Consider the following 25,323-nt stretch of genomic DNA (forward strand, 5'->3'; position numbering starts at 1 on the left):
AGTTTAACATGAGCAAAATGACATTTCCTCCAGCTTTATTTACAGAACCAGATGAACCATTTCAACTAACATTTTCAAAGCCCAGCATGGGAAGTTTCAGCATGAATAGCTAAACGAACAAAATGACAAAAAACTGAGGGTAGGTTACTTTCCTGGGGAACCCTGGGGAAAGAGGAGCCACGCACCAACTCTGCCAGAGAACTTTTCCCTTCTAAACTAACACTGGCAGCCGAGGGACAGCCAGCCTGCAGTCCAAATAATCACTGTGTTTCTTTTTAATAAGAGTTTGGACTTGCTTCAAGCCTAGTGCTAAAATTAGATATTTTACTAGCTTTTTAATTTTTCAGTTCAAAGTCCAGGAGTTTTGAGAAACCACATAAACCACTACTGAAGGTTTCCGTCTGGACCACGGTTCTGAGTTCAAGACATCCAACAGAAGCTGTTTTGCATTCTGCAGGAAGCCAGATGAGCACAGCTCAAAGAGGCAAAAGTGTTGCACTTCCCATCAGTTTCAAGCTGCTAATATGAAAAATACAGTTCTACTTTTTACAAAAGCCAAGGGAAGGATGAATACCTAGACACAGAGTTTTGGCTATAATCACAGCGCATGGTAGTTTGGATGTGTCTTTTCTAAGAGACCCCTCTCCAGAGGACACAAATGATTCCAAAGACATAAACAACATGCCAGCCTGACGGATGTGATTCATTGCTGCCTTTCTTTGATGAGATCACCATATGCTGTTGCAGAGCAGAAGAAGCCTCGCTGCCTGAGCCTGAATTTTATGGTTCAAGAATCACCTATGTTTTCACTCAGGAAATTTATAGTCTTTGCTAACCCTAAACTAGAAGACACATCAGACACACATTGCAACTTTTCCAGCAAACTCAGCTCCACATGGACTATTTCAGTTTTTTTCCAGTGCAGTTCTTTTCCAGTACTTTCTGGTTCTGTCATTTTGGAAGTAGACATAGGAAAAAGGTTAAAAGTCAAATCAGGCAAGCTGCATCAATAAGTTAAGTTCAAATTTTCTTGAAAGAAGTAGCAGTCTCAGAGTACCAACTCAGATCACGTAAGACTATGTACTTAAAAACATTTGGCTTAGAAAAATTACCTTTATTAACTTTCCACCAGTGCCCCCCAGAGAAGGGTTTCTACAGCATGCAAAAGGCAACACTGCTCCAGTAAGTGCTGTACCCTTTCAGCCATTCCATTTTACTTTTCTCATCAAATGTTAACATGTCTTTAAACCAATGCAGAGGCCCTTCTGAAATTTTTATACAATTTTAATATTGTTGTTTTTTCCTTTTACTTATGCTTCAAGTTTCTGATTATGTTTCAGGGTCAAGAAGAACCACATGAGGAAAATCAAATTTTAAAGACAGAGATAGGCGAGGTCATAATCCGTAATAATTTTTTTTCCTCTTTTAATAGCCATTTACCTACCTGATGGGTTGATATGCTCAATCACTCACCTACTTTTTGAATTTTATAAGTATTTAATCTTTTCTTTTCCACTAGCAGTTAATCACTTAGTGCAAATGATGCTGCATGCTCATCAGTTACCAATATATTGCTTTATTTCTTGTAGCAAATTAAGGCTTTATAGTGAGATTTGTACAGTACAGGCCAAATTTAAACATTAGAAACTTTAAAAACCATGTAGCACTATTCACTCAATTCAACATAGCCAGAAAAGTAGCTTTTTTTTTTTTTTAATAAACAATTAAATGTTACTAGTGAGGCCTTATATTTCATGAGTGCAAATGGCTCAAAATCCCACCATCCTCAGGGCTCAACACTTAAATTCCTTGAGGCCATTTTTAGATAAAGGATAAACAGAGAGTATAGCTGGCTCAGATAAAATATACTGTATTACTTGCTGGAGAAGAACCTCTTATTTTAGAAATATGGAAAGGAAAACCAAAATGAAATTAACTGTCCAAGGGATGGGATCACGTCATATTAGTCACTGACCAGTAACAGTAGCAATGACAAATTCATTTTCCATGGCCCTCTTTGCCTTAGTATAACTTAATTTTTAATTCAGAGCTGATGCCATCTTGTATATTAAAAAATCCAAAATTGGAGGAACACACATAAGTTACAGGAATTTTTGCAGCAGTAGGACAAGTTCCCTCTCCAGGGACATGTCCAAACCATTGCCTCTTTTTTTTTTTTTTTAATTTGAGAGAGCATTGTTATAATTATTTCCTCAGCAGTTATGTGTTTTTCTAGGGCATATTGATTTTCACTTCATAGCACTGATTTTATTAGTGTTGTCTGGAGATGATGGAACTACTGCTTATGAAAACCAGACACAGTGCTTCCCTTCTCATGAGACACTTAGAGTGTTTGAGCTGAACATATGAATTCACCTGTCAGTCAGGCACAGGGGGCCTGCCTGAAAATATCATCACCCTTCACATGCCTGGCTTTCAGATCTGAGCATTACATGCAAAAATGCAGAGGAACAGCTGCCAGAAAATTGTGAAGAAAGTAACCCTGAATCAACCACACGCTCTGGGGAAGGAGCCAATGAGATGGGGGACTTCCAAAACGCTCCTGCTCATGCAAGAGCAAGAGTGACCATGGGACTACCAGGAGCTCCCAGCGTCACAGGGCAACTCTGCTGTTTAATTCTTTCTTGAAAGCGGCTGTTTCTCCAGCCTAAGGGAACACACAGAGCCAAAGTCTCAAAGAATCTAAATCTAATGTGAATAACACTTCAAGCCCCTCTGTCCCCAGGGGTGTTATCTAACATCAGGCTAATGTCTTCGAAGTCTTGAGATCAGCCATCTATCCTTTGAACTGGAAGGCCACAGAAAAGGGTCAGGTTTCCAAGTGTATTAAGGCACGTACTAACTTGACCTAAACGCCAGTCCCTGGTTTGCTCAGAGAACACCCAGTGGTGGTGCCAAAGGTACACTGCTGAAAAAGTACAGCAAAGGGACAAAGCCAGACTTCCTGGTGACAGCCACGCAGCACAGCAATTGGGACTGGCCCATGCAAGCTGCTCCGCAATGCCTCCGAGCCCCTCTGCTGTCCTACAGTGCTATCTCAGCTTGTTGCAGAATTACAGCAGCTTCTCAGGCCGGTTTGCTGGCTTTTCTTTTTGCCAGGCCACCAATACCTCATTTGTTCTCCTACACTCATGTGAATACATCACTGCTTATCAGAGCCAGAAGTCCCTATCTGCTACCAGAGGATGGTACTACACACGCTGGAGAGGACAAATTTAGAAATGAAGGCAAGTAGTGATGATGCACGAGTGACCTGGAGGTGGGCTTCCCAAGAGAACCCATGCATGGGCACAATCTCCAGATTCCGCAGAATTCCGCAGAAGTGCTCAGCAATGGCCAGCAGGTCTTATTCTGCTTCAAATGAGTATGTTTAAGGACACTATCCAGTATTTCCTGAGGGATTACAATGGATGACTATCAGCCATATTGGAAAAAGGTTGTGGAACACAGACACAATATTGCATAGTCAGCTTTGTGAGCACAGCTAGAAATCAGATGTATTTGACACAGCTTAGTAGCATGTCCGAAGGAGGGATTATGTGCTATTTCCTTTGGAGGCAGCTACTGTAGCCTGGGACAAGGTCATGGCTCTTATGGAAATGACACCCCACCGGGGACGCTGAGCCCTCACTGCTTTTGCATTAAGGCAGCCTCTCCACAGAGGCCCACGGCACCTTAAAAAGTGATCATACAAAAAGCAAACAGAATAGTCTTCTAGAAAACCCCTCACCCAATAAGGCAGGAAAAAACCCGACTCCCGTGAGCGACAGAAAAGACAGCATTACTGATTATGGGAGCATGTGTTATTATACATCAGTGTTTTTAATACTGCATTGCAATGACAGGTGTGGGGTTCCCTTCAGAAGAAAGCAGGGTTGGTGTGCTCTATAATACAGCGCTTGCAATGTCGTTTAACGAATCGCAGAGCATCCACAGAGACTTCGCAGTCCTGCACGTTCAACATCTGCAGGTCAAAACAGTTGGCAGCTACAATCTGCAGGCCCTGCCCGGTGATGCTCTCGCAGGATTTCAGGCTCAGGCGCTTCAGGTTGAAGCAGTTGAGGGCTAGAAACTCCAGGCCGGTGTCTGAGACCAGAGGGCATTTGCCGATGTCTAGCGATTTGAGTTTTGTGCAATTTTTGGCGAGGTACTCCACGCCGTGGTCCGTGATGCCCTCACAGCCCCGCGCGTTGAGGTAGCGCAGCTTGCTGCAGTACTTGGCGATGTATCGGATGCCCACGTCCGTGATGCGGCCGCAGTGAGCAATGCTCAGGTAGCGCAGGCGCGACTCCAGCTTGGCGATCTCGCGCATGCCGAAGTCGCTGACGAAGCGGCAGTCGCTCACGCTCAGTTCCTTGATGGATGTGCAGTAAATCATCAGGTAGCGCAGGCCCTCGTCGGTGATGCGCACGCAGCGGCGCAGGTACAGGTGGGTCAGCTGAGTGCAGTGGGCGGCAATGGTGTGCAGTCCTTCGTCCTCCAGGACAAAGCAGTCTGTCATGTCCAAGTAGCGGATGGAGATTTGCTTCCCGTGCAAGGGAGACAGCTTGATGGAGGCCTCGCGGGTCAGACTGATGCACGTTACTTTGGAGCAGCCTAGGTGGAAAAACACAGCGAGTTTAAGCAAGCAGTAAAAACAAAGCACACAGCAGGACCAGAAAGGCGGGTGTGGAGTGGTGTGCTGGACATGATGAATGCATCCTCACGTTGCAAGAGTGGAATCACCCTGACTGACTGCTCTGATTTGCTGGGCTGAGTCCCCACTCCAGAGGAAACAATAAATTCCACGGGAGACAGTGAAATTACTTTGAGATTGGGAGCCCTGGAAAGCAATAGACTAATTTTGTCCATATCCCACATGTGAAATGGTGCTCCTGGGTCTATCTGGGGACAGCCTATGATCTGTTACTGCAATATGAACCCAGTGACAGCCAGAGAAAAGGATACTACGTGACAACCAATGCAGTTTTTCGATCAGTCTTGTTGCTGACTGGCTGAATTTGCAAACCAACATCAGAGGCTCTTTCACCATCCAAACTCATTACAGAAAACACAACCCCGCTCCCTTTCCCCTCCTCCCCTGCCCCAAGCATTTGGAGAACAGATGTGAATCCAGCCCCAAGCCTGCAATGTGGGAAGGATGCAAACTGTGGCCCAACTGTGTGCTTGCAGAAGGGTGGAGATTTGGATAACCTAAGGAGAATGCAGAGAACTGGTGGAAGCCAACAGACTAATAAGGGCATGCAAGGACACGGACAGACAAAGAAAAGGATTGTGTCCAGTGAGAAAGTCTGGCCATGAATGGAGGTAACTAGACTGGAGGAGAAACACCAGACCTTGCAAGGAAAGACAAAGAACTAGATTAAAGGGAAAAATACACACAGACTTTCCCCCTTTTTAACCTCAACTCATTGCATAGTGGAGAGTGAAAGCTTTTTTTGGAAAGTGTGGTTTCTGCTGCAGTGCAAACTGGCGGTCTTAGGCTTCTCAGGGAAATTCTTAAACTGTGCCAAGTTCAGCTGGGCACTTTGCATTAGCATAGCTAGAAACAGCTGCAAGAAATGAGAGTCTACCCATTAGTGATTAAGGCCCAACAGTTCTAGCCATAAATGGCTACTCAGAGAATTTCTGCAGGTTATGCTCAAAGAGGTGCCCCCAGGTAGAAATAAAAAGACCTTTTCTGTATTGCTGGAACACTGGCCAAGCAGTATGAAGTGACTCATAAAAAGCTATGACCTTAGAGCTCCATGTATCAGAAACTCTGCAAAATACTGTAGTGTGGAATTAAAGAGCATGATGATGTGTGGAGACGGCCTCTAAAACTTACATGACCCAAAGCTATACCACTTGTTATTAGGGGTTGTCATTCAGAGACTCAGTGGAAGGTATGAATATGCTTCAGTTCTTAAAAGCAAAAAGGAGAAATATCACTTGAGATGGCCGTGTGGACTCACACAAATGCTGTAAGAAGTGCGGGTTATGGACTTGAAACACTTTGCCACCTGCAACTAGATTTCTACATTCATCCTTTAAATTTATGCTGGATCTTTGTCATGGTTTGAGCCTGGCACAGAGCCAGTGCCCCCCATGAAAATGCCCTCACCCTGGTGTCTGCTGTGAGATGTGACCAGGAATAAGCAAAACAGGCTTTAGCTTAAACATAAAGAACACTTTATTACCTAAACTACAGGAAAATAGGGAAAAACTATAAGGAAAAGAAAAAAATTGAAAACCTTACAAAAAAAAATCACTTTCCTCCTCCCCACTACCTGACTTTCTCAATCCGATACATTCTCCCAAATCACCAACTGCCCAGCCTGGCACCACACTTTAGTATACTCAAACTTCAGTTCATGAAGAGGAAAGGAGTCCTTCTTGTTCCATAGGCTTCCCCTGGAAACACACTGAAACCTCGTGTGCTTCCCTGTCACTTCGGCACCGCCCGGAAAAAAGTCCTTTTGCCGCTTGTGACATCTTCCTTCCATGCCCAGTGCTCTCACCACCGCGCATGGATCAGAGCTGCTTTTAGGGTTGTCTTTCAAGGATGCCTTGTCTCACTCCAAAAAGGCACAGTCTCTGCTTTGGGACATCTGTCCCCCCCATATTTTTCCAACCCCCTGGGGCCGGGGGGTCCCCACGATGAACCCTCCTGGTTCTGAGCCACTGCTTCCCCCTAAGTGCAGTCTCTGTGTCACAGGAACAACTGAGTCCATGGCCACAAGAAAAGTCCAGCCAAAAGGCCACTCCAAATCATCTCTCCCCATTCAATCATCTCCACGTTCTTCGGGCCAGGTCCTTGTCTCATCTCATCTCTTATCTCCCTTCTTATTCAGCTTCGAGGAGGATTAGCATTTTTGCAAGGCCCCAATCATGAAAGAAAGGGGTTAAAACTTTCAGTCTCTGTCCCGGAGCTGCGGCACTCCCACACACGCTGCTGCTCCGGCCTGGCACTCTTCCCCCCCCCTTTCCCTCCTGGGCTGGCTGCTATCACATTCGGTGTCGCCGGCTCTCTCTCTCCCTCCTGGGGGGGGGAATGGCTGCCCGAGGGCTGACTCCCTGGGATCTTCCACCCTTCCATCCTCGAGGGCCTCCTCACCTCCCATCTCTGTCCAGGCCCAGGGCCTACCACGTGGCTGCCCCTCCCCCGCCCAGCAGCAGCGGCTGGACAGGGGAGGGAGATCCGACTTCTTCTCCACGACGTCCCAAGAGAGCCTGCCAGGGGCAGAGCTCTGCTTTTTAACCCCTGTGTATTCTCGGAGGTGTGTCCAAACCCCACTGGCTACACCAGGTGCCAGTATCAAACTCTCGAACATCCATTGGTTTGACCACAGCATCCCAGAATTCCCACTTCTTCCTGGTCAAACCACCACAATCTTTAATTTGGATTTCAAATTCACTTGAAGAGATGCAAAGTTTACCTTAGGCCTCACACAATTAAACGGGCAAATTGCCCACAGATCATGCAGAAGAAAGACCTTGAAGTAAAACACTCTGTTCAACAAACATCTTAAAACTGAATGCTATTTTCTCTTCAGACTGTTTTGGATCGGTCTATATTCTGGAGCAATCTCTGGAAATACTTTTGCCTTCAGGTAAGTACTATATACACGCTCAGTAACACAAAGGATTTTTTTAAAGGGAAGCAGAGCAATACTAATGGTGTAAAAAATTCACCTCTAGTATATTCTTTGAAGTAGGTGATACAAAATGGATGAAAGGAGTTTCACAGAAGAAGCTGGCACCTAGGCAGAGCTCTGCTGCACCTGATGTAGCTGCTGCTGTTGCATTTGGCTGAGGAGGTTGCTGGATTAAGAAGTCAGTCTGGATATTTTATATTCTGACCAGAATTCAAATTTAAATCCAGCTTAATGAGAATGATGCATCCACGAGGCCAAGGAGAACATTCTGTCTGCTGAGAGTCCAAGAAGGTTTAATGACCATAATTAGAAAGTGAACGGGTCAGAAGTCTCTCAGCAGGGCTGGAGTCGCATACACCAGTCGTGCGATCACGGTTTTGTCAAGCTCAGCACTGCCATGTCTAGTTACTTTGGCTACACTGTAAAACATTTCATAGGAAGGATATTCAAAACAGTTTCACCAGAAAAATGAGTCCATGCCGATACAGAACTGACTGATTTTTAGGCAAAATGACAGGTTCCTGTGTCTGCAACAATTTTTCTGTCCTAAATAACACCAAGTGTAAAAATAAAGCTCTTGTGACAGGATTTTCCATAAAGTATGATTTTCCATAAAGTATGATTTCTAAAAGGGAGGAGAAACGTCCAAACAGACAGGAAAAACATATTGGCTAGAGTGTTAGATAATAACTTGCAGTCAAGCTCAACCAACTTCTAGCAATATCTCAGACCTGCCCACAAAGCGGATGCTGACAGTGACAGAACTTACATTGTGGAAAGCTCCTAAAGTTAATACAAACATCTGGTTTTGACATTAAACATTTTGGTAAGTTTTTGCTGCCAAGTAGCCATCCAAAGGGAAAAAGGATTCAACTAGATGTACAACTGTGAACTGGGATTTAATTACCTAGCAGCTAGCATCACCCCCCGACACACACCCCAACGTCCTCTTGCTCAGTATGGAACCAAACCAGCGAAACACTTCAGTCCTGAGAATTCCTTGAGCATGTAGGTGCAAGCCTTGTCCTAGTAACTACAGAGAGAAGAACAGGAAAATAGAATCCTCTTTCCCAAACATCCTCCAAAATTACCCACATCAGAATGAAAAAAGTGGACTCGAAACAAGAGCTTGGAGACTGATTATCCTCAATTCATATGGTACATGAAGCAAAAGCTATATCCAAACCCCAACATCCTGACTTCTGAGCATGTTCGAAAGTAGGATTTCTCCCTCACATGCTCCAAATGGAAAGAACAACTTAGGAGAAAAAGAAATTAAAATTACTTTCCTATCTCATTGATGAGACAAAATTGAAGGCAGAAAGGAATTTTATTTGACCCCTGCACACTTTATACCAAACTGATGAGCTCTTAGGGACAGACTCTGCCTTCTGGGTCTGAGAGTAAGACAGTTGGGAAAGCCACAAATGAAGACAGACCCCAAAAGAACCTATTTCAAGGCCTGGTATAATATTTTTCTTTTCCCTGCCTTTGAAAAAGTCACCTTTGTTCTTTAGCACATCCATAAATAAGAGCTGTGGACCAAAAGCATTTTCAACCACCTACAAGCCCCCAGGTACACTCAAGCTGTGAGTTCCAAAGCTCTAAGTCTATATCACACATTTTTTTCCTGGCACTAGAGATGCTTCAGCCTGGATGTGTGATTAGCAATCCAGAACTAATGTCAGTGTGTACCAGCAACAAGTAATTCATACACAAGGTCACTGTGAATAAACACCTGTGGAGTTCCATAGATTCCTTATTGCCTTGTGGTTTCAGAAAGCAATCACAAAAAGGGGATAATTCTGATTTATTGATATTTGTTTTGATGCCTTCCATGACATTCTGCCATCCTAAGAATGGGGTGAGAGAGTTGGGTAAATCAGCTTAAAAAAAAAAAAAGGCAGAGAAAAGAATGCAAATCAGTGTATACCAGATAGTCAGCCTTGGAAAAGGATCTGGTACCAATGACTCGATAGCATCACTTTCTATCCCCTGATGTTTAATCCCCTGTCTTCATCTTTCTTGTTGCCACTGGTACCTCTGCAATGACAAACCTGGTTTGGCTGATTTATGATGGCATTAGACTGATAACAGATGAGATCACAACGTAAATGTTGAGCAGCAAATTTACTTCAGTGCTCTGCTTGGCTGCATCCTTTCCATTAAGCGCCAACCTATTTGCAGAAAGGAAATTCTGTGCAGCTGACCTTGGGAAAAAACATCTTGTTTCCCCAGAGCAGGCTTGAAGAAAATTGTCTAAAACATTTCTGCTGATCTAAACATCTGCAAGGGCAGCTTTACAATAAAAAAAAAATAAAGGAAGAAAAGAGAAAAAAAGTTCAAGCTGGCTAAGTCTTGTTAAAATAGCAATGGAAACAAGAGGACCTTGAAGCTAGGGATGACAACAGATATTAATACCCAGAAAAAAAGCCTAGCACTTTTTCTGAGCTCCTCCTCAAGTCACTTACCAGATTACAGATGTATTCATTATCTATATACAATCTATATATACATGTGTGTGAAAAAGATAAAACAAATTTTGCTGAAGAGACTAGGCTTCACCACATGACGTAGCACTGACTGCAGTGTGGGCCCTTCTATGGATGCTTTGTGCCAAAAATCTGTAAGAACTCCTTGTGCCATTTAAACAGGCCATCTCTGCTAGCTCACTTCTTTTAGAAGAGGCCTGGCCACTCCAGAGGTGTTGCTGGCATTAGGGGCACTGAGATTTTAGTGGTGCCTGTCTCACCGGCGCTCTGTTAGAAGACAGGCATTCCTACTTTGAAAAGCAACACAGAAAGGATAAGTGTGCAGTTATGGAGTTTGACAAGCATCAAAAGCACCTGTATTGGAACATTCCCTGTTACCTGACACATCCAGGTGTTCCAGGTTTGGGCACAGTGACACGACATCGAAGACTGCCTCATTGGAGATGTTGTAGCAGCCAGACACCTCCAGCCTCCGCAGTTCAGGGCAGCACTGGGCAATGGTGTAGAGTCCTCTGTCTGTGAGCCGCCTGCAGCCACTAACAATTACCGTCTCCAACATGAGACAGACGTTGGGGGTGTCCTGACAAAGCCTCCGCGTCAGCACCTTGAGAGCCCTGTCCACGTTGATTGTCTCGCCGGTGAGGCGAATTGTCCTCCAGAGCCGCGGGTCCCAGGCCAGGTTGTACCAGCGGCGGCACACGCGGGCGCAGCGGCACAGCTGGTTGGTGGGCAGGAAGGAGAAGATCTGGATCATGGCGTGGTCGGGCAGCCGGTCTATGTTGGCCTGCTCCTTCTGGTGCTTGGATGCCAGCCGGATGAGGGGATGGGTGAGACGGGTGGGAGGCGGCGAGTGGACCATGGCAACGGTTTCCCCAGTGACTGAGGACGAGGACGTCGACGAACCTCTGCCATTTTGGAAGCCAGGGGAATTCGGTGGAAATATTAATGCTGGACTGGGTGTGCTGAGCGTTCGCATGCTCAGGTCGGAATCTGGAAGATAGAACACACAATTCCAATGAGCTCTCTGCACAGCACAGCACAGCACCCTGCTAGGCAAGTTGCTAATGGAGTACGATGGACTTCGGGGTTTGTTGGGGGTTAAGCAGTCACTTCTACCAGTCAGAGTGAGAAAACATATTTCAAAAGTGTGAGCAAAGGAGATGATGCAGCTCTGAGTCCTGAAAAGGAGACAGCAGTGGAAGGATTTTTTAAAATACAAGGATTTTTATTCTTTATACTCTTAATTAAACACTGAATTGAATTATTATGTTTGAGTCACAGGCTTTTTTTGGCAGAAAGCAACTGTCCATAACCTTGACACAGCTGTGAACTCTTAGGGGCAGAGAATGCTGTGGTCCCTCATCTCTAAGCTCCTTCAGCCATTCAGCAGGAGGCCAAAAAAGAGCTCACAAGGCAAATACTGCTTCTTTCACCAGATCTGGGCAGATGGGAAAAGCTCAACTCCATACACTTATTTTCAATGTGTCATCAGAAAAGTTAATTTCTCTAATTCAGTCATGCAAACTGAAACTCAGTTCACCCAAGAACCCAGTGCATAGTTCTTCATGTGCACACAGAAAACGCTCCTTTCCAATGGACTAAAGCAAACTTTTTGGGAGAAAAAAAAAAAGCCCAGAAAAGTAACTCATGAAGAAACAGCATGCCTGGAAACTTGTTGGAGAATTGTTATACAATATTTACACACTTATTGCTAGGGCTATTTGTCACACTGGAAGCAGCCAACTCAACTCCCCAAAACAATTTGCTACTTCTTTACCTTCTTTAGTTCATTTTAGTTGCCAAAATCAGGCACAAAATTTGAGGTTTTTTGCTACTAAGAAAGCTTACTTTTGCTGTGAGGTTATTTAAACTGTTTTTCCTGTGTGCTGACATTGCCTACAAGTAATTTCCTCTCCTGCTCCCAGTTTCTCCAAGCACCCCAAGTAAAAGACTGGAAGACAACTAAGATATAACTTTGATAGTCAAGCAAATGCCATGGGCAATACATTCAGAGACTCTGAGGAGAATTTAGCAGTATGCTACACAAATACAAGCAGTGTATGAGAGACGCATGCTGCTGCCAAACATACTCCCTCCACCTCAGTACTGATCTCAACAGAAATTTTTCCAAAGGAAAGCACCACCCAGAAATGAATACAGTAACCACAATTTAGGGACCAGCAGAATAACAATTTTCACAGACCGACAACGTTTTTAGAGGACCAAGCTTTTCTCCACATCACATCTCCTGCTGCCACATCAATGTTCAGGCCTTTCAGGAAGTGTACAAAAACAGCCCCTAAAGTCACACTGACTCTGCAGCTGTGTGACTGTGACAGCACAGATAAGCCTAAACAAGATACAGCCAGAAATGCATTCAACAAACACGTCCACACCTGGATTTGGGCAGGGTTTTAAAATTAAGTACATTTTTGGTGAATTTGATTGTTACACATAAACTTCCCCACGAAGCTTTTACTTAGCCCAGCACAGGGCTCCTCTGATCACTCTACAGCAACAGCAACCACAGGCCTGTATTTCCACAGTGAGTCTGCAAGGGAAAGAGGCACAAATACTTAGCTGAGGAATCCAAGACACAAAGTCCAATGGCTTGCTCATGATCACCTAATTGAGTTGCAGAGACATCAAAATCATCTTCTCACACTATAGAGGAAAAACCTGTACTGATCAGCTCCTTCCCTCCTCCTCTTATGCATTCTTGTTTTACTTAGAAATTCACCATTTCAGCAAATGAAAGGAAAGAACATTTTCCCCAAGGCTTCTGAGTCCGTGCTATGGCTATGTGGTCCTAACACAGGGATTTGTGTATTTATGAGCAAGAACAGTATTTTCATGCTGAGTGGGTTTTGCAGATACCCTGCTCCCTCTGAGACCTCCTAATACCCCCTGGCAGCTTTTGCAAATAATGGCATCGGAGAGTGCTATTTGGTAAGCATCTGGTATATGCTGGTATTTTAAAAATGAGATTTACAGCTGGAGAGAAAAATTCAACCAGCAGCAGCCAGGCTCCTGGAGACAAGCACTGACTCCACAGGCCTCTTAGGCAACAGTTCCTGAGATTAATTTTTGCAAGGACTTACCATATGTTTGACCTCGCTCACATTATCACCAAAACCAGTGACAGTGCCTGAAGCTAAACATGTGCAGAATATGTGGCAAAGCCTTTACTTTTTGCTCCTTTTTTGAAATTTTAATACAAGAATGTTTCTAATATAAAAGAATATACACTTTTTTTCCCAAGTGCTGGATGTATCTTTGACTGTTACATGTATTTGATATTGTCAATTCCTCTCATTTTACTTTTTCATTTGCTTTGGGCCTTTTCCTTGGTTAACTGTTGGTTGCTTGTTTTACACAAACCAGAACAAAAAGGAAAACAAAATTATATAAATAAAAAACCACAGAAGAAACACTTGTTTCTATTCCACAAAATAGTATTAAAATCAAAAGCAAAAAGTTCCAATTATTTACATCTGCTTCAAACAATTTTTAGTCCTCTGGGAATGAGTGCCTTCTGTAAGACATGGCATATTTGGAAAACATACATTTTTAGTCAGTTATCACTAAAAACACCTTAAAATTTCTGTAGGGTCTTCATTAGTTCTGCAGTCTTTATTAGTTTCCATTCCTATTTAAGCATAAAAAAGCTTTTCATAGTCCATGATTCTCCCCCCTTCCCCTGGTGAGCAATGCTCCAAGCTAATACGGCTAATCTCCACTGCTTTTGGATCAGAAGTGGCATTCCTTCATCACTCCTGGGCACTGTGAATAATCAATACCTTAGACATTCTGGGTGTGTAATGAATTACTAATATGTGGTTTTTAACTTAGACTTTGAGCTAAAAAAGGCCTGACCTTCTGTTTTATGTGTATGCTCCGTGCTTTGTGCTCTCTTAATTCTCTCATTAGTATAGCAGTTCCAGATGTGCATCCTGTATTTCCTTTCCCTTCAGTCCTGAAGGTGCATCATGTAAAACTTGCTCCCTCCATCCTCGGGACACAGAGGGACAGACAGACAGACAGACACATACACATGCACCCTGTCTCCCCAACACAAAGCATTGTGGAAAAAGTCTGTAGTGGTGCCAATGTGTTTAAAAAAGGGAGTTGTGAGCACATTACTGCTCTGCTGAGCCCATAATGCAGTATGTTCTCAGACAGGAATTTTGCTGGTAGCTCAGCTGAACTCCACACAGAGGTATTCCTGCTTACTGTTCTCTGTACACCCCTAAGGGGAAACAAAAATTAAAAAAAAAAATAGCAGGTGAGTCCAGGAGCCTTACTGCCAGGAAAAACTTGGAAAGATTTTTGCTAGCATTTAAAACTTCAGCAAAACACTTGGCCTACTGTACATTTTCCAGACTTTTCTAATGTTGTTGGGAGGGGCTTCCTGTAGCACTATCTCAACCTCTAGGAGTTTCCTTAGAATTTTGTTCTTCACCATTTACTGAGTGCTTGCCAACAGGCTGGGGCAGTCTGAGAAAGAGCAAAGTAATGACCATGTAACATTATTAAACACAACCCTGCAAATACAAATGAAGCTACTGAATAAAGTTCTCAATACACATCTTTATACACACACATGCCCCATACAAGCATTACTCTTGTAAACTCAATTGTTTACAAGCCTGAAGTGCGACTTTAATTTTGGTGATCTTAGAAAGTAAAAGCAAATTAGAAAGCAGCCTTGCACTTCCTTCCCTACAACCTCTTTTGCCCCTTTGCCTCCAATCTTCTGTGCAAGATACCTTTTATTAAAGCTTTGATCAAGCTCTGATAGTTGTTTGTTGATGTAAGACAAAATTTCTGAACAATCTTTAAAGAAATCTGAAAAGATTCATTCCAGAAACAGAACCATAAAAGCTGACACAGAGGGAGAAAATACACTAGAGGGAGTTTTCTTATTCCACTAGGAATCTGGTTTATTTCAAAGGATTTTTTCTCCCCAGTTTGTTTCCCAAGTAATAGATACATATGCGAAGAAAAAAACCTTTAAATATATAAGAATTAAGCCAAGATCTAATCTCCATTCCTTCTGGCATTGACAATAATACGCAGTCTGATTTCAGAATCAGAGAGAGAAATTTCCATTTGTATTTCCATTACTCCAGCAGCACACACTAACACGGGACACTTGATGTCCAGATCCCAGCATGGCCTTTTTGAGATTGAACCATTTTCCAACTTAAGGCATGACTCCATGCATTCACACCTTCCACTATGGTATGGTGAATGAGTCTTTTTTGAAATTAATACTATGCTGAGTTCTTCAAGCTAACAAAATTGAAATGAAAATTTTGCAAATACCAATCAAACTTGAGATTCTTATCTGACAACTGAAAAAGGTCCTCTGTGTTGATCTCCTGTCACCACTGATGTTTTTTGCAAAACTAAGGCAAGAATAAAACTGTGTTCAAGCTCTGAAAAAGTCAACATAGCTGAGAAGAATAAAAAGCAATTGTCACTGTTGTAAACATTAGTTGCAGAGTAACGTGCACAAGAAGCATTTACACAGCATGCCAAAACCTCACTGGCTTAGCATCTCTTCAATTAATGTTGTGTAGATATAACATAGTTTATGAACTGCAACGTGGGCATAGACTTCACATTTTTACCACAATACCATCAACCTCCGGCATGCCAAGTAAGTACTCCTTTTACAGAGACTGGGGAAAATGGGAAATTAATGGCTGTAGCAGCTACAATCAGTGGTGCAAAGGGGAACAGAGGCTTCTACAGGGGATACAATGTGGGCTGATTCAAGGAGAGACTTGTGAATTTGACAGACAGTTTTCAAATATGGCTCTGTGCCCTTGGATTAGAGTAGGAAAAGGAGTTAGCTAGGACAGCAGGCTACAACCCAGCCATTTTCTTTCCAAAGCCCTGGGTATGGACAAAGTTCCAGAAAAAGTGCTACCTACAAAAAATAAAGAGCATCTTCCACATCACAAACATCCTCAGGCATTTTTCTCAGGATAAGTTACCCTACTGACCTTGGATCCTCCCAATCCCAGGAGGCTGGGAGGAACTGGAGACTCTGAGATAGCAAAGACGCAGCTGGAACAAAACTCACATGCAAACTTGTGTGGGGCTGCAGCGGTCAAGAGTGCCAGAAGGAAAGGGTTGCCCAGTGGAGATAGCCACATGATTTTGCAGCCTTTTACAATGAAAAACATGCAGAATGAGTTCGATGAGCTCTCTCATCTTTCTCCAAGAACACTAAGTACACCTAAACCATCCCTGATGTGCATGTCTGCCTTGTTTTTAACTGCTAGGGGCAGCTATTACTCAGCTCACTGAGGTGCCTGTTCCAGCGGTGTCACTGTACCAAGTTTCCAAGTTTTTCCTCTTATTTGGGTTATATAAGAAACTGGTTTTTGCCCCTCTCCTTGTGCTTGTGAAGAATGAGAGGTATTCACTCTCCGTGTAAGGATTTCTTACATGCATTTGCCTTTCTTTTTATTAGTCATGTTACTAACATTCCCAGTTTCCTCTGTCTTTTCCTTTACATTTTCTCCTTTCTGTGTGTTTTTCTCTTAAAGTACAATGCTCTGAACTAAGCACTGTGCACACCCAACCTCACCAGCAGTGGCAAAAGTGGAGCCTTTTGCACCCATATTCCGTGGAAAGCACATTTCCAACCTTCCAGATTTCAACAGTCCCAAAAGGCTCATGCATTTTCACTATGTGACTCAAGATATTGCTGGGATTCCCACGTGACATACAGCACCTAGATATTTATTTTCCACACCTGTGTTTATAGAAACCATTCATCTTCCCTCCAGCTGTCTCCTTGGAGAATACTATGTTTTCTCTCTCCCTAATCTACTTTTTCAAGAGTATTTTGAGCACTGAGCAATCTTCTCCGAGTGTGTTAGTTTTCAGTTTTCCAAATACTTTGCCGCTCCAGGGCCATAAATTTTAAGCCATTTCTTTAGATATTGGTAATTTTGTGTCCCAATTCAATTTAAAAAGATGGTTCCTAGGGAGAAATGGAAAGTCTGGCAACCTGCTCACAAATATTGTAAGCCATTGCAGATGAGACCAGCCCAGTTGATCAGAGCATGGTGCTGGTAACACCAAGGTTGTGGGTCTAATTATTCTATGGAGGAAATTTCCTCTATGGAGGAAATTCCTCAAAAGGTGGACTCAATGGTCTTTTCCAAATCAGCATATTCTGTGATTTCTAAAGGGTTCTTCCTGAAACATCATCACAGCTGACAAATACTCAGAGTGACACTCCCCTTCAGTGCCCACCTTATCTCACCATGATTTTGTTCACCCCGTATTTCACCAGTTTGTTTCCAATACACACATGCAAAAGTCCAAATAATCCTGAGATGGCTTACAGCTACTGCTTCCCTCTCACCAGACAATTCATTTTTGCCAAAACAGAAAATTACATGGAAAACTGAGGTCAAAGGTACAACAACACTTTGGCAAAGGTAAAAACTAATTTTTTACCCTGTGAGATCTTGTCAGTCAATGAGAATCCAATTCTCTTGTCTTAAAATGAGAATGCAATTCTCATTTTAAGAGCAAAGACCTGCAGCAGAGCTTGATTTGTCAGTGTAAGAATAAGCAACCTTGGAGCTCACAAAGTAATCACATCCACATGGTCTTGGAAGGAATAGTTCCACAGAACTTGAAATAACCTTTTATGGTTTTGAAAAACCCCCTTTAGAATGTAATAAGAAACTGTACCTATTGAATAAGACTAGAGGCCTTGTGGAAGAGGGATATGTTAACTAGAATCTGTAGCCATCTTATAGCAGTTTCTGTGTGACACTTTACACCTTGGATTACAGTGATGTATCTTCCCTGTGATGTTGAGCTCTAGTTTTCTTTAGCCTTTAAACTCTTCTACACACGTTTGGAGACCCGATCTTGCATTCCTGGCATATTCACAGTAGATGCCTAAAGTCAAAGAGCATTGCAAGTGAAGTAATCATTGTAGTTTTATTAAGCAAATAATTCTTCCTTACAATGTACTTGTGGAAAACTGGAACTAATTTCCCCCCTACTGACTGTCCCCTGCCACTTGGCAGGAATTAATTTTATCCCCATATTTTTGAACAAGGCTAAAAATACAAAGACTGAGGGGGAGAAAAAGTAAAAAAGTAATTCACTATTAGTTTAGGAAGTCAAAGCATTATAATTTAGCCTTGAGTACAACTGATGATACTAGCACATCAGCTCTGAGAAAGGGTTTTACAGTGCAGCATTGCGGGGAATGACACAGAGATGGACTGGAAGGTGCATTTTTTCCATATTCTGTAAATATGTATCCCAAAATGAATTCCACACATGCTTAAGTAAAAGCTCTGTTTAAATCCTTCAGTCAGATGCTCTCCCAACTCTTTATGGTATGCCAGGGAGCTCCTCCAGCTGAGCTAGTTTATATTTACATTAACAGGGAGTGCAGCCCAGAAAGAGGAGTTCTGTGGAGCAAAACTAATATTGCTGAAAGCCCAACATCCACAGGCCTGGGAAGTGGGTGTTATTTTTTTGCCAATATTTAATTTAATCCCCAATCCTGAATGCTCAGTAGGGGTTGCCTTTGGTGCTTTAGGTGTACTGCCAGAACATATTTTTTGGCTTTAGTTTTGCCTGAGTGTAACCGGGTTCATATACCTTGTGGTGGTTACTAAAGCAGAGTAAGAAGGAGAGGCATTTCAAAAGCAAACTTTGGACTTGAACAAAAATGCTAATGTAGATAAACTGTAGATAAACTGGTCAGAAGAAGCTCCTGTCTACCTTCTCCAAACCATGGGTTATCATCTCCCATCCTATTCCAGAGCACTCCAAGGAGAGGCATCATGTGCCCTGCTGGATTTTTAAGGCTGGATTATCAATGGACCAGACACACTGCATTTCATCAGCCCCCATTTTCAGGATTGTCACACCTATGAGGATCCATGATGTTTAATGCACTGCTCTAAAATGTGCAAACCAAATATAGTTAAAACAAAAGCAATAATTTTACGAGATCCTTATAAATAAGCACCTTCAACATATTTCAATATAAAGGTTTAAATAAGGCAACAAAAAGATAGCAAGTTTGTTTAATTTCAAATCTTACTAAAAATCCTGCCATCATCTCTCTCTCATCTCCTGGTAAGTTTGACAGCCTTAATTAACACAGAAACACCATCCTGGTGAATATAAAAAACCTTTCCAATTTATCCAGAGAATGACTTGTTTCAGTGAAACAGGCTTACAACTATAACCTGCCTTTTTGTTGAGTTACTCTAACATGCTCCAAGGTCAAAATTTTGTCAGGTAAAACATTTTTACACCTGACTAGATAACATCTACATTACACTTTTTAAACCCACTCTTGTTTATTTTTCATTTAACACCAAGTTTAAATAAATGTAGAGAGGATGAGTGCACACTGCTTGATAGTGGCTCTCAAGCTACACACACAGGGCCAGAATCAGTCACTTAGAATAATACTGAGATGGGACAAACAGATCATACTCTATCTTTGAATGATAAATACTCATTGTAAATGTATCTTTGCAATTTATATAGAAAACTGAAACAACTACCTAATGGCTCCCAACTTCAAAATGCAGAAATCCAATCAGCTGCTCCAGACAATTGTAGCTGTTGTACTATTTTACTGTCGCAGACATCTTTTCATGAAAAATCCTTTCCTTAGGATTTTTGCTCCTGAGAAGCTGAGAGGCCTCAGGAACAAAATGTAAGCAATGGTTATCTGCTGCTGTGGAATGCAACAGGTGCATCTGTGATTGGTCTCACGTGCTTGTTTGTAATTAATGGCCAATCACAGCACAGCTGGCTCGGACAGAGAGCCGAGACACAAACCTTTGTTATAATTCTTTCTTGTCTATCCTTAGCTTAGCTAGACTTCTAATGAAACCTTTTCTTCTATTCTTTTAGTATAGTTTTAATGTTATATATATCATAAAATAATAAATCGAGCCTTCTGAAACATGGAGTCAGACGCTCATCTCTTCCCTCATCCTAAGACCCCTATGAACACCATCACAGTTTAACCTTCCAAAAATGGGAGAATTTGGAATAAAATATAAATCAGTTTACATTATTGCAAAACTTCAAGACAAGTTGCTGGAATATATTTATGGAAGAAATATATTTTCAAAATCCCCAGTTCACATGGATAAAAACCATGGGGACCTACAGAACTCTGAAATATAGTTCTGGTAGATGTGCGTGACTCTAAGTGGAAAATAATATACAAAGCAGAGGAATGTTTACCTCTGGGAAAAGCTGACAATATAATCACTTTGTTGTGTAATCAGGAGGACTTGGATCCAGTTGGTAGCAAATGCTGCAGTAGACAAATAATTCCCCCAAGAATGGCTGTTTCCAGCATATTCACCATAAACAAATTATTTGTGTAAAAGAACATTGTCTCATAATCAACTCTTGGCATTTTAAAAGCATGCAGCTCTCAGAAATTACTGACTTTTAAATTAACAGGGGATCCAGGATTTGACCTTCAAAATTGGAGAAACAAATGGTAAGCAGTATGCTAAACAGAAGAATAAACAGTAATCAGAGATTTAAAGCCATAAAATTGTGCTTCTCTCCTATCATCAAGTTTAGAACACAGAATCATAAAAGGTTGATGAGTTGAAAGAGACTTTAAAGACCATCTAGGTCCAATCCTCAAACTGTGAGAAGGACAACTTCTACTAGAAGAGATTTCTCAGAGCTCCATCCAACCTGGCTTTGAACACTTCCAGGGATGGGACATCAACTTCTCTGGGCAACCTGTTCCATTGCCTCACTACCCTGGCAGCAAAGAATTTATTTTGCTATATGTAATCTAAACCTACTCTTTTTTTCACTTTGAAGCCATTTCCCCTTGTCCTATCTCTACACGCTCTTATAAATAGTCTCTCTCCACATGCTAATGATGCATTAAATCAATGTAATTTAGAATAGTACAAATATGCTTCCTAAAATAAATTCAAGCTTTGAAAACATACTCTTTGCTGATAATTTGGAAAAGATAAACTTGCAAATTATGGGACAGAGTTGTACACAGCACAAGAAGAGGCCTCTAGATTAAAAATAAGAAAACAAACTCAAAACCCAATTGGTAAAGCCATTCCCAACTCACCTTGGCTCATCCCAGCTTGTTACAGATTGTCCATGAGATACCTGCAAGTGCCTGCTTGGTGTCCCAGCTGATGAGTTGTGTCAGAGCAGCAGACACATCCCTCTACCAGCTAAACTCCAGTGAGTGAGTGATAATGAAACAGCAACCATAAATGCTGCCAACAGACAAGAGAACACAACCTTCTTCTTAAAAAATTGCTTTATAAGTTACCATGTTAGTGCTCACTCCAGGGTGAGTTTGGTGAGCTCTTTTCAGTCCCCTAGGAGAATTACACCGAGGCAGTAACAGTTTTCCTGACTTTAGCAAGGAGATGTGTTTACTCCCAGACTAATGCTTTTGCAGACTAGGAGCCCTGCCTGCATCCATCTGTGAGATGCCCACGAATTACAGAAATTCAGTGGAACTGTGCAAAGTGTAACTAAAGGCTGACCTGCAACACCTGCTCCTGATCAGCTCAGATCCATTTACACCTCAGTTTTCAAAGCTTATTTTCTTTTCCAGGAATGAGATTCCTTCAAAAGCACCTGCTAGTATCCTGGCAGGCACTCTCATGTTTTGAGGGCAAATACCTTGTTTCTAGGGTTGCATCCCTCCTCCCTTCTGACACTTGGCCAAACTGAGAAAAACAAAGCTGGTCTCCAGGGCTTTTTGAAGGAATGGTAGAAAACTTCACTTAATCCACATTTTTGCATTTCTTACAAACCCACTGTTGCCACTACACGTACAGACAAAGAAATGCATTCAGCATTTCAAAGAGCTGGCCAAAACCAATTCCCCAACAAATCACCTTTGGGACCTGGGTGAGAGGAACATTCTGGAGAGGATGAAAGCAAAGAAACATAGACCTCCAAAGCAGAAACCCTGGCACCAGCTCAGTCTAACTTATCCAGCATCTCTTCAACAAAGATACATAAACTGAGGCTTTTTCATAATAAACACGTCACGTTATGAGAGCCTGGAGTGACAGTGAGCAGTCCCCTCTTGTTACAAACACACACAACAACACACTGAGGAGCATGCAGTGCTTACTCAGAACCACAAGGATTAAAATTTTGTTTATGGGAAATCTGGGAGTTAAGCTGGGAAAGAGACATGGCCATTGGCAGCTTTCTTCCACTAGAAAAATGTAACTGGCTCAAGCCCAACTGCACTAAGTTACATGGATTCCTGACCACCAGTGTGAAGCAGTCCCAGACTGTGTCAAAACAGATGGTACTTGTGACTGCAGAAGCATTCAGGGGGCATTAGCCTCCCTCTGAAACCCAGCACGGCCGTCTGAGGCCCCAGTTGCTGTGTCTGTGACTGGTGCTGTATAAATTGCAGATCACTATTTATATGCAACAGCATAAGGTGCTCTGACATTTGAGGGGTATCAGATATACATACATGCAAGTAAACCAAGAATTCAGCACTCAATATTTATGGCAACTTCAATAACTTCCCAGTCTACTGAACACCACAATAAATAACTGCTTTATTGTGCAGAAAATAGGAACTGACTGTAATTATTCTTTTTCAATTCATTGTGATTTCAATTTACCGAAATGAGATAAACAAAATTATTCATTGACTCTTTCAATGTCACTTTGATTTCATTACCTCAAAATCAATGTGCAAAAAAAGAAAATGTGATGTTTATGTCAACACAATTGCTGAGGTATTATTCAAAGCAAGAACTCCGGCACTATCTAAATCTTTCAGTCTGTTTCATGTTAACCTAAGCTAATTATTTAAAACATCATCACTAGCTCTATATGGAATTTTACATTTATCCTCAGATTTATTATCACCAGCTTATGGCAGTATCTCAGGCAGTAGACTTAAATACAGAAGAGCAGCAAAAGCAGCATTTGGAATCAAGAAATATTAGACATCTTGACAAAGTAAGAGGAAGGTGAAGAGAAAGGCCCTTATCTTCAAAAGTCCAAGGAAAATGGGAACCTGCCAGGGAGGTCTAATGAATATGTATATACACCTGACAGGAAGGTGTACATGAGTCCCTTCTAAATATAATTATTTCATGTTTACCAATTCAATTGATCTTAACAACACTCCTCTTTTTGAGGCCTTGCACTAAACCCTGCCTAATTAAAGTAAATCAAACCCTTGTGAAAATGTCATAAAAAATGTTCTAATTCCCAAACTCTGAGTGGAAAAGTTAAGTGATCTTGACCTGTGCAGCTGAAGATCAAAGAGGACATGCTAATATGTACCATGACTCCAATGGATGCAGTTAAGGGGGGAGGTGATGGAAAGGTTATTGTACTTGCAGAGCCACCTCAGAAGGAGCAGCAGCCAAGTTTGACCAAGAGACAACATAGTACTTCAGGGTTAAAAATTTTGACACAGTACACAAATAGATGAAGGCATAGGCTGAGCGCCTTAGGATTGACATCTAGAGCTTACTAGGAGGCAGCAAAATTTTAAAAAACCAAAACACAACAATAGAGGAATTAATCTATGAAGAAAATTGTGCTTTAAGATGTTGTTTACACAGGATGACCCAAGAGCTTCCCCATGCTTTATCATCAAGCAGCCCTGATTTGTTAGCCATCCTGGTCTTTCTAAAACAGAGAAGTAAAACTCTTACTGAAAGAATTTGTCAGGGAGGTGAAAAATAAAGGAGTAACTGATGCTTATTTTCATCATTGACATGGATTCACATTTGGGGCTGAGAAGCCATGCCCTCGCTGCAGCACACACTTTTACAGATTTTTTATTCTCTTCATAAAATACAGACCATTCTCCATTTTGAGAGGAAAGAGGATGAAGTTCACTGCAACACACGTGATCCACAGGAGGATATTAAATCCTACTCATGCCGACTCTGATAAGTGTCCTGAACTTCAGTGAAATTTCCCAAGATTTTTTTTCCCTCACAATACAGTGAATATACCAAAGATCTTTGTAACTTACAACTTGAGTTTGAGATTTAGTATTCACTGGCCTCAGTTCTGAGACTCCTGAGCAGCACACAGACTCTGGAGTGTCCTGAGCAGCACACTCCACTGCCAGGCTTCCTCCTTGCTATAGAAAAATTAGCATGTCCTCTCCTTTTGATAGAGTTGAGGCTACAGATTTCTTGGTGGGATGCACTAAGCTTGGAGACAAGGATTGCCAGAACTACTAAACTGGTACTGAAATCCTAGTGAATCCACCCTCAGATCACCTCCAGCTGAACTGATGCTTATCCTTATCAGACCTGCTTCAGAAGTGAAGCTGATGGACACAAAGCACAGGGGAAAGTTATAATCTTTCAGAGAGAGAAAAGCACTGTCCAACTGCTCTACTACCATTATTTTTAAGGAGTGATGACAACATGGTGTTTACAGGATGTGTCACACAAATTAAGGTAGATGTAATGAGGCTCTGGTTCTAGAAGAGACATTTAACACTCTGCTATAGTTCCACTAGGTACTGAGGCTTCAGGTGGAGAAATTATAGTAATGACTTCATCATTTCCCTCCTAATTACACAAGACTTCAAGCAGAACACTACTGCAAGCAAAAAAAAAAAAAAAAGTATTCCTAGCATTCTTTAGTATAATTTGGAAACATGGAACACGGCCAATAAAGAGAGACCACAAAGTTGCACTTAAAAGCTTTTAATGAGAAGGTAAAAAGAATTTTTATTAGGAAACATTTAGAAGCACATAGTGACTTCACATTTTCCAGCTCACTGAATTTACAAGCAAAGAGGCTGATGCTGGTACCTGGATGCAAATGAGTTCCTAGGATGTGCAGAGTACCAGAGGCTACTGTAAGTTCAGAGCAGCCGGCCTCTCACAGGATCACAACTCCCCTCACTACACACCAAAACTGAAATGCTGCCAGGTTAGTTCACTCTCTTCTCTTCTGTTTGTGGCAAAGAGACTTTTATAACATCAGTAATTGGCTGGAAAGCATTGCCCTCATTTCATCATACTAAGTTACACTCCACTCATGCTGTATTCATGACTTTTTATAGCATGAACCATGTATAGGAACATGACACTGCAAAAGTGTCACTATGAGAAAGGCTAAAGTAAGAAGTG

The 25,323-nt window shown here is 42.0% G+C and overlaps 1 protein-coding gene across 2 annotated transcripts in view; it reads right to left on the reverse strand.

The window, feature by feature from the left end:
• Nucleotides 1-1,556: 1,556 nt before the first annotated feature.
• Nucleotides 1,557-25,323, reverse strand: part of FBXL7 (F-box and leucine rich repeat protein 7) — a 174,328-nt gene continuing 150,561 nt past the window's right edge. The window contains exons 1-3 of one of the 2 annotated variants that reach the window (XM_064705486.1): nt 21,291-21,648; nt 10,529-11,140; nt 1,557-4,617 (exon numbers count right to left, since the gene is read on the reverse strand). In XM_064705486.1, the coding sequence (XP_064561556.1) occupies nt 3,881-4,617; nt 10,529-11,140; nt 21,291-21,300 (1,359 nt within the window). In that variant the 5' untranslated portion in view covers nt 21,301-21,648 and the 3' untranslated portion in view covers nt 1,557-3,880. Of the gene's footprint in view, nt 4,618-10,528; nt 11,141-21,290; nt 21,649-25,323 lie in introns of those variants that run through there. The other variant, XM_064705485.1, reaches the window with a different exon arrangement.

This window comes from Zonotrichia leucophrys, chromosome 2 (assembly GCF_028769735.1).
Source record: "Zonotrichia leucophrys gambelii isolate GWCS_2022_RI chromosome 2, RI_Zleu_2.0, whole genome shotgun sequence".
Classification (NCBI taxonomy): domain Eukaryota; kingdom Metazoa; phylum Chordata; class Aves; order Passeriformes; family Passerellidae; genus Zonotrichia; species Zonotrichia leucophrys.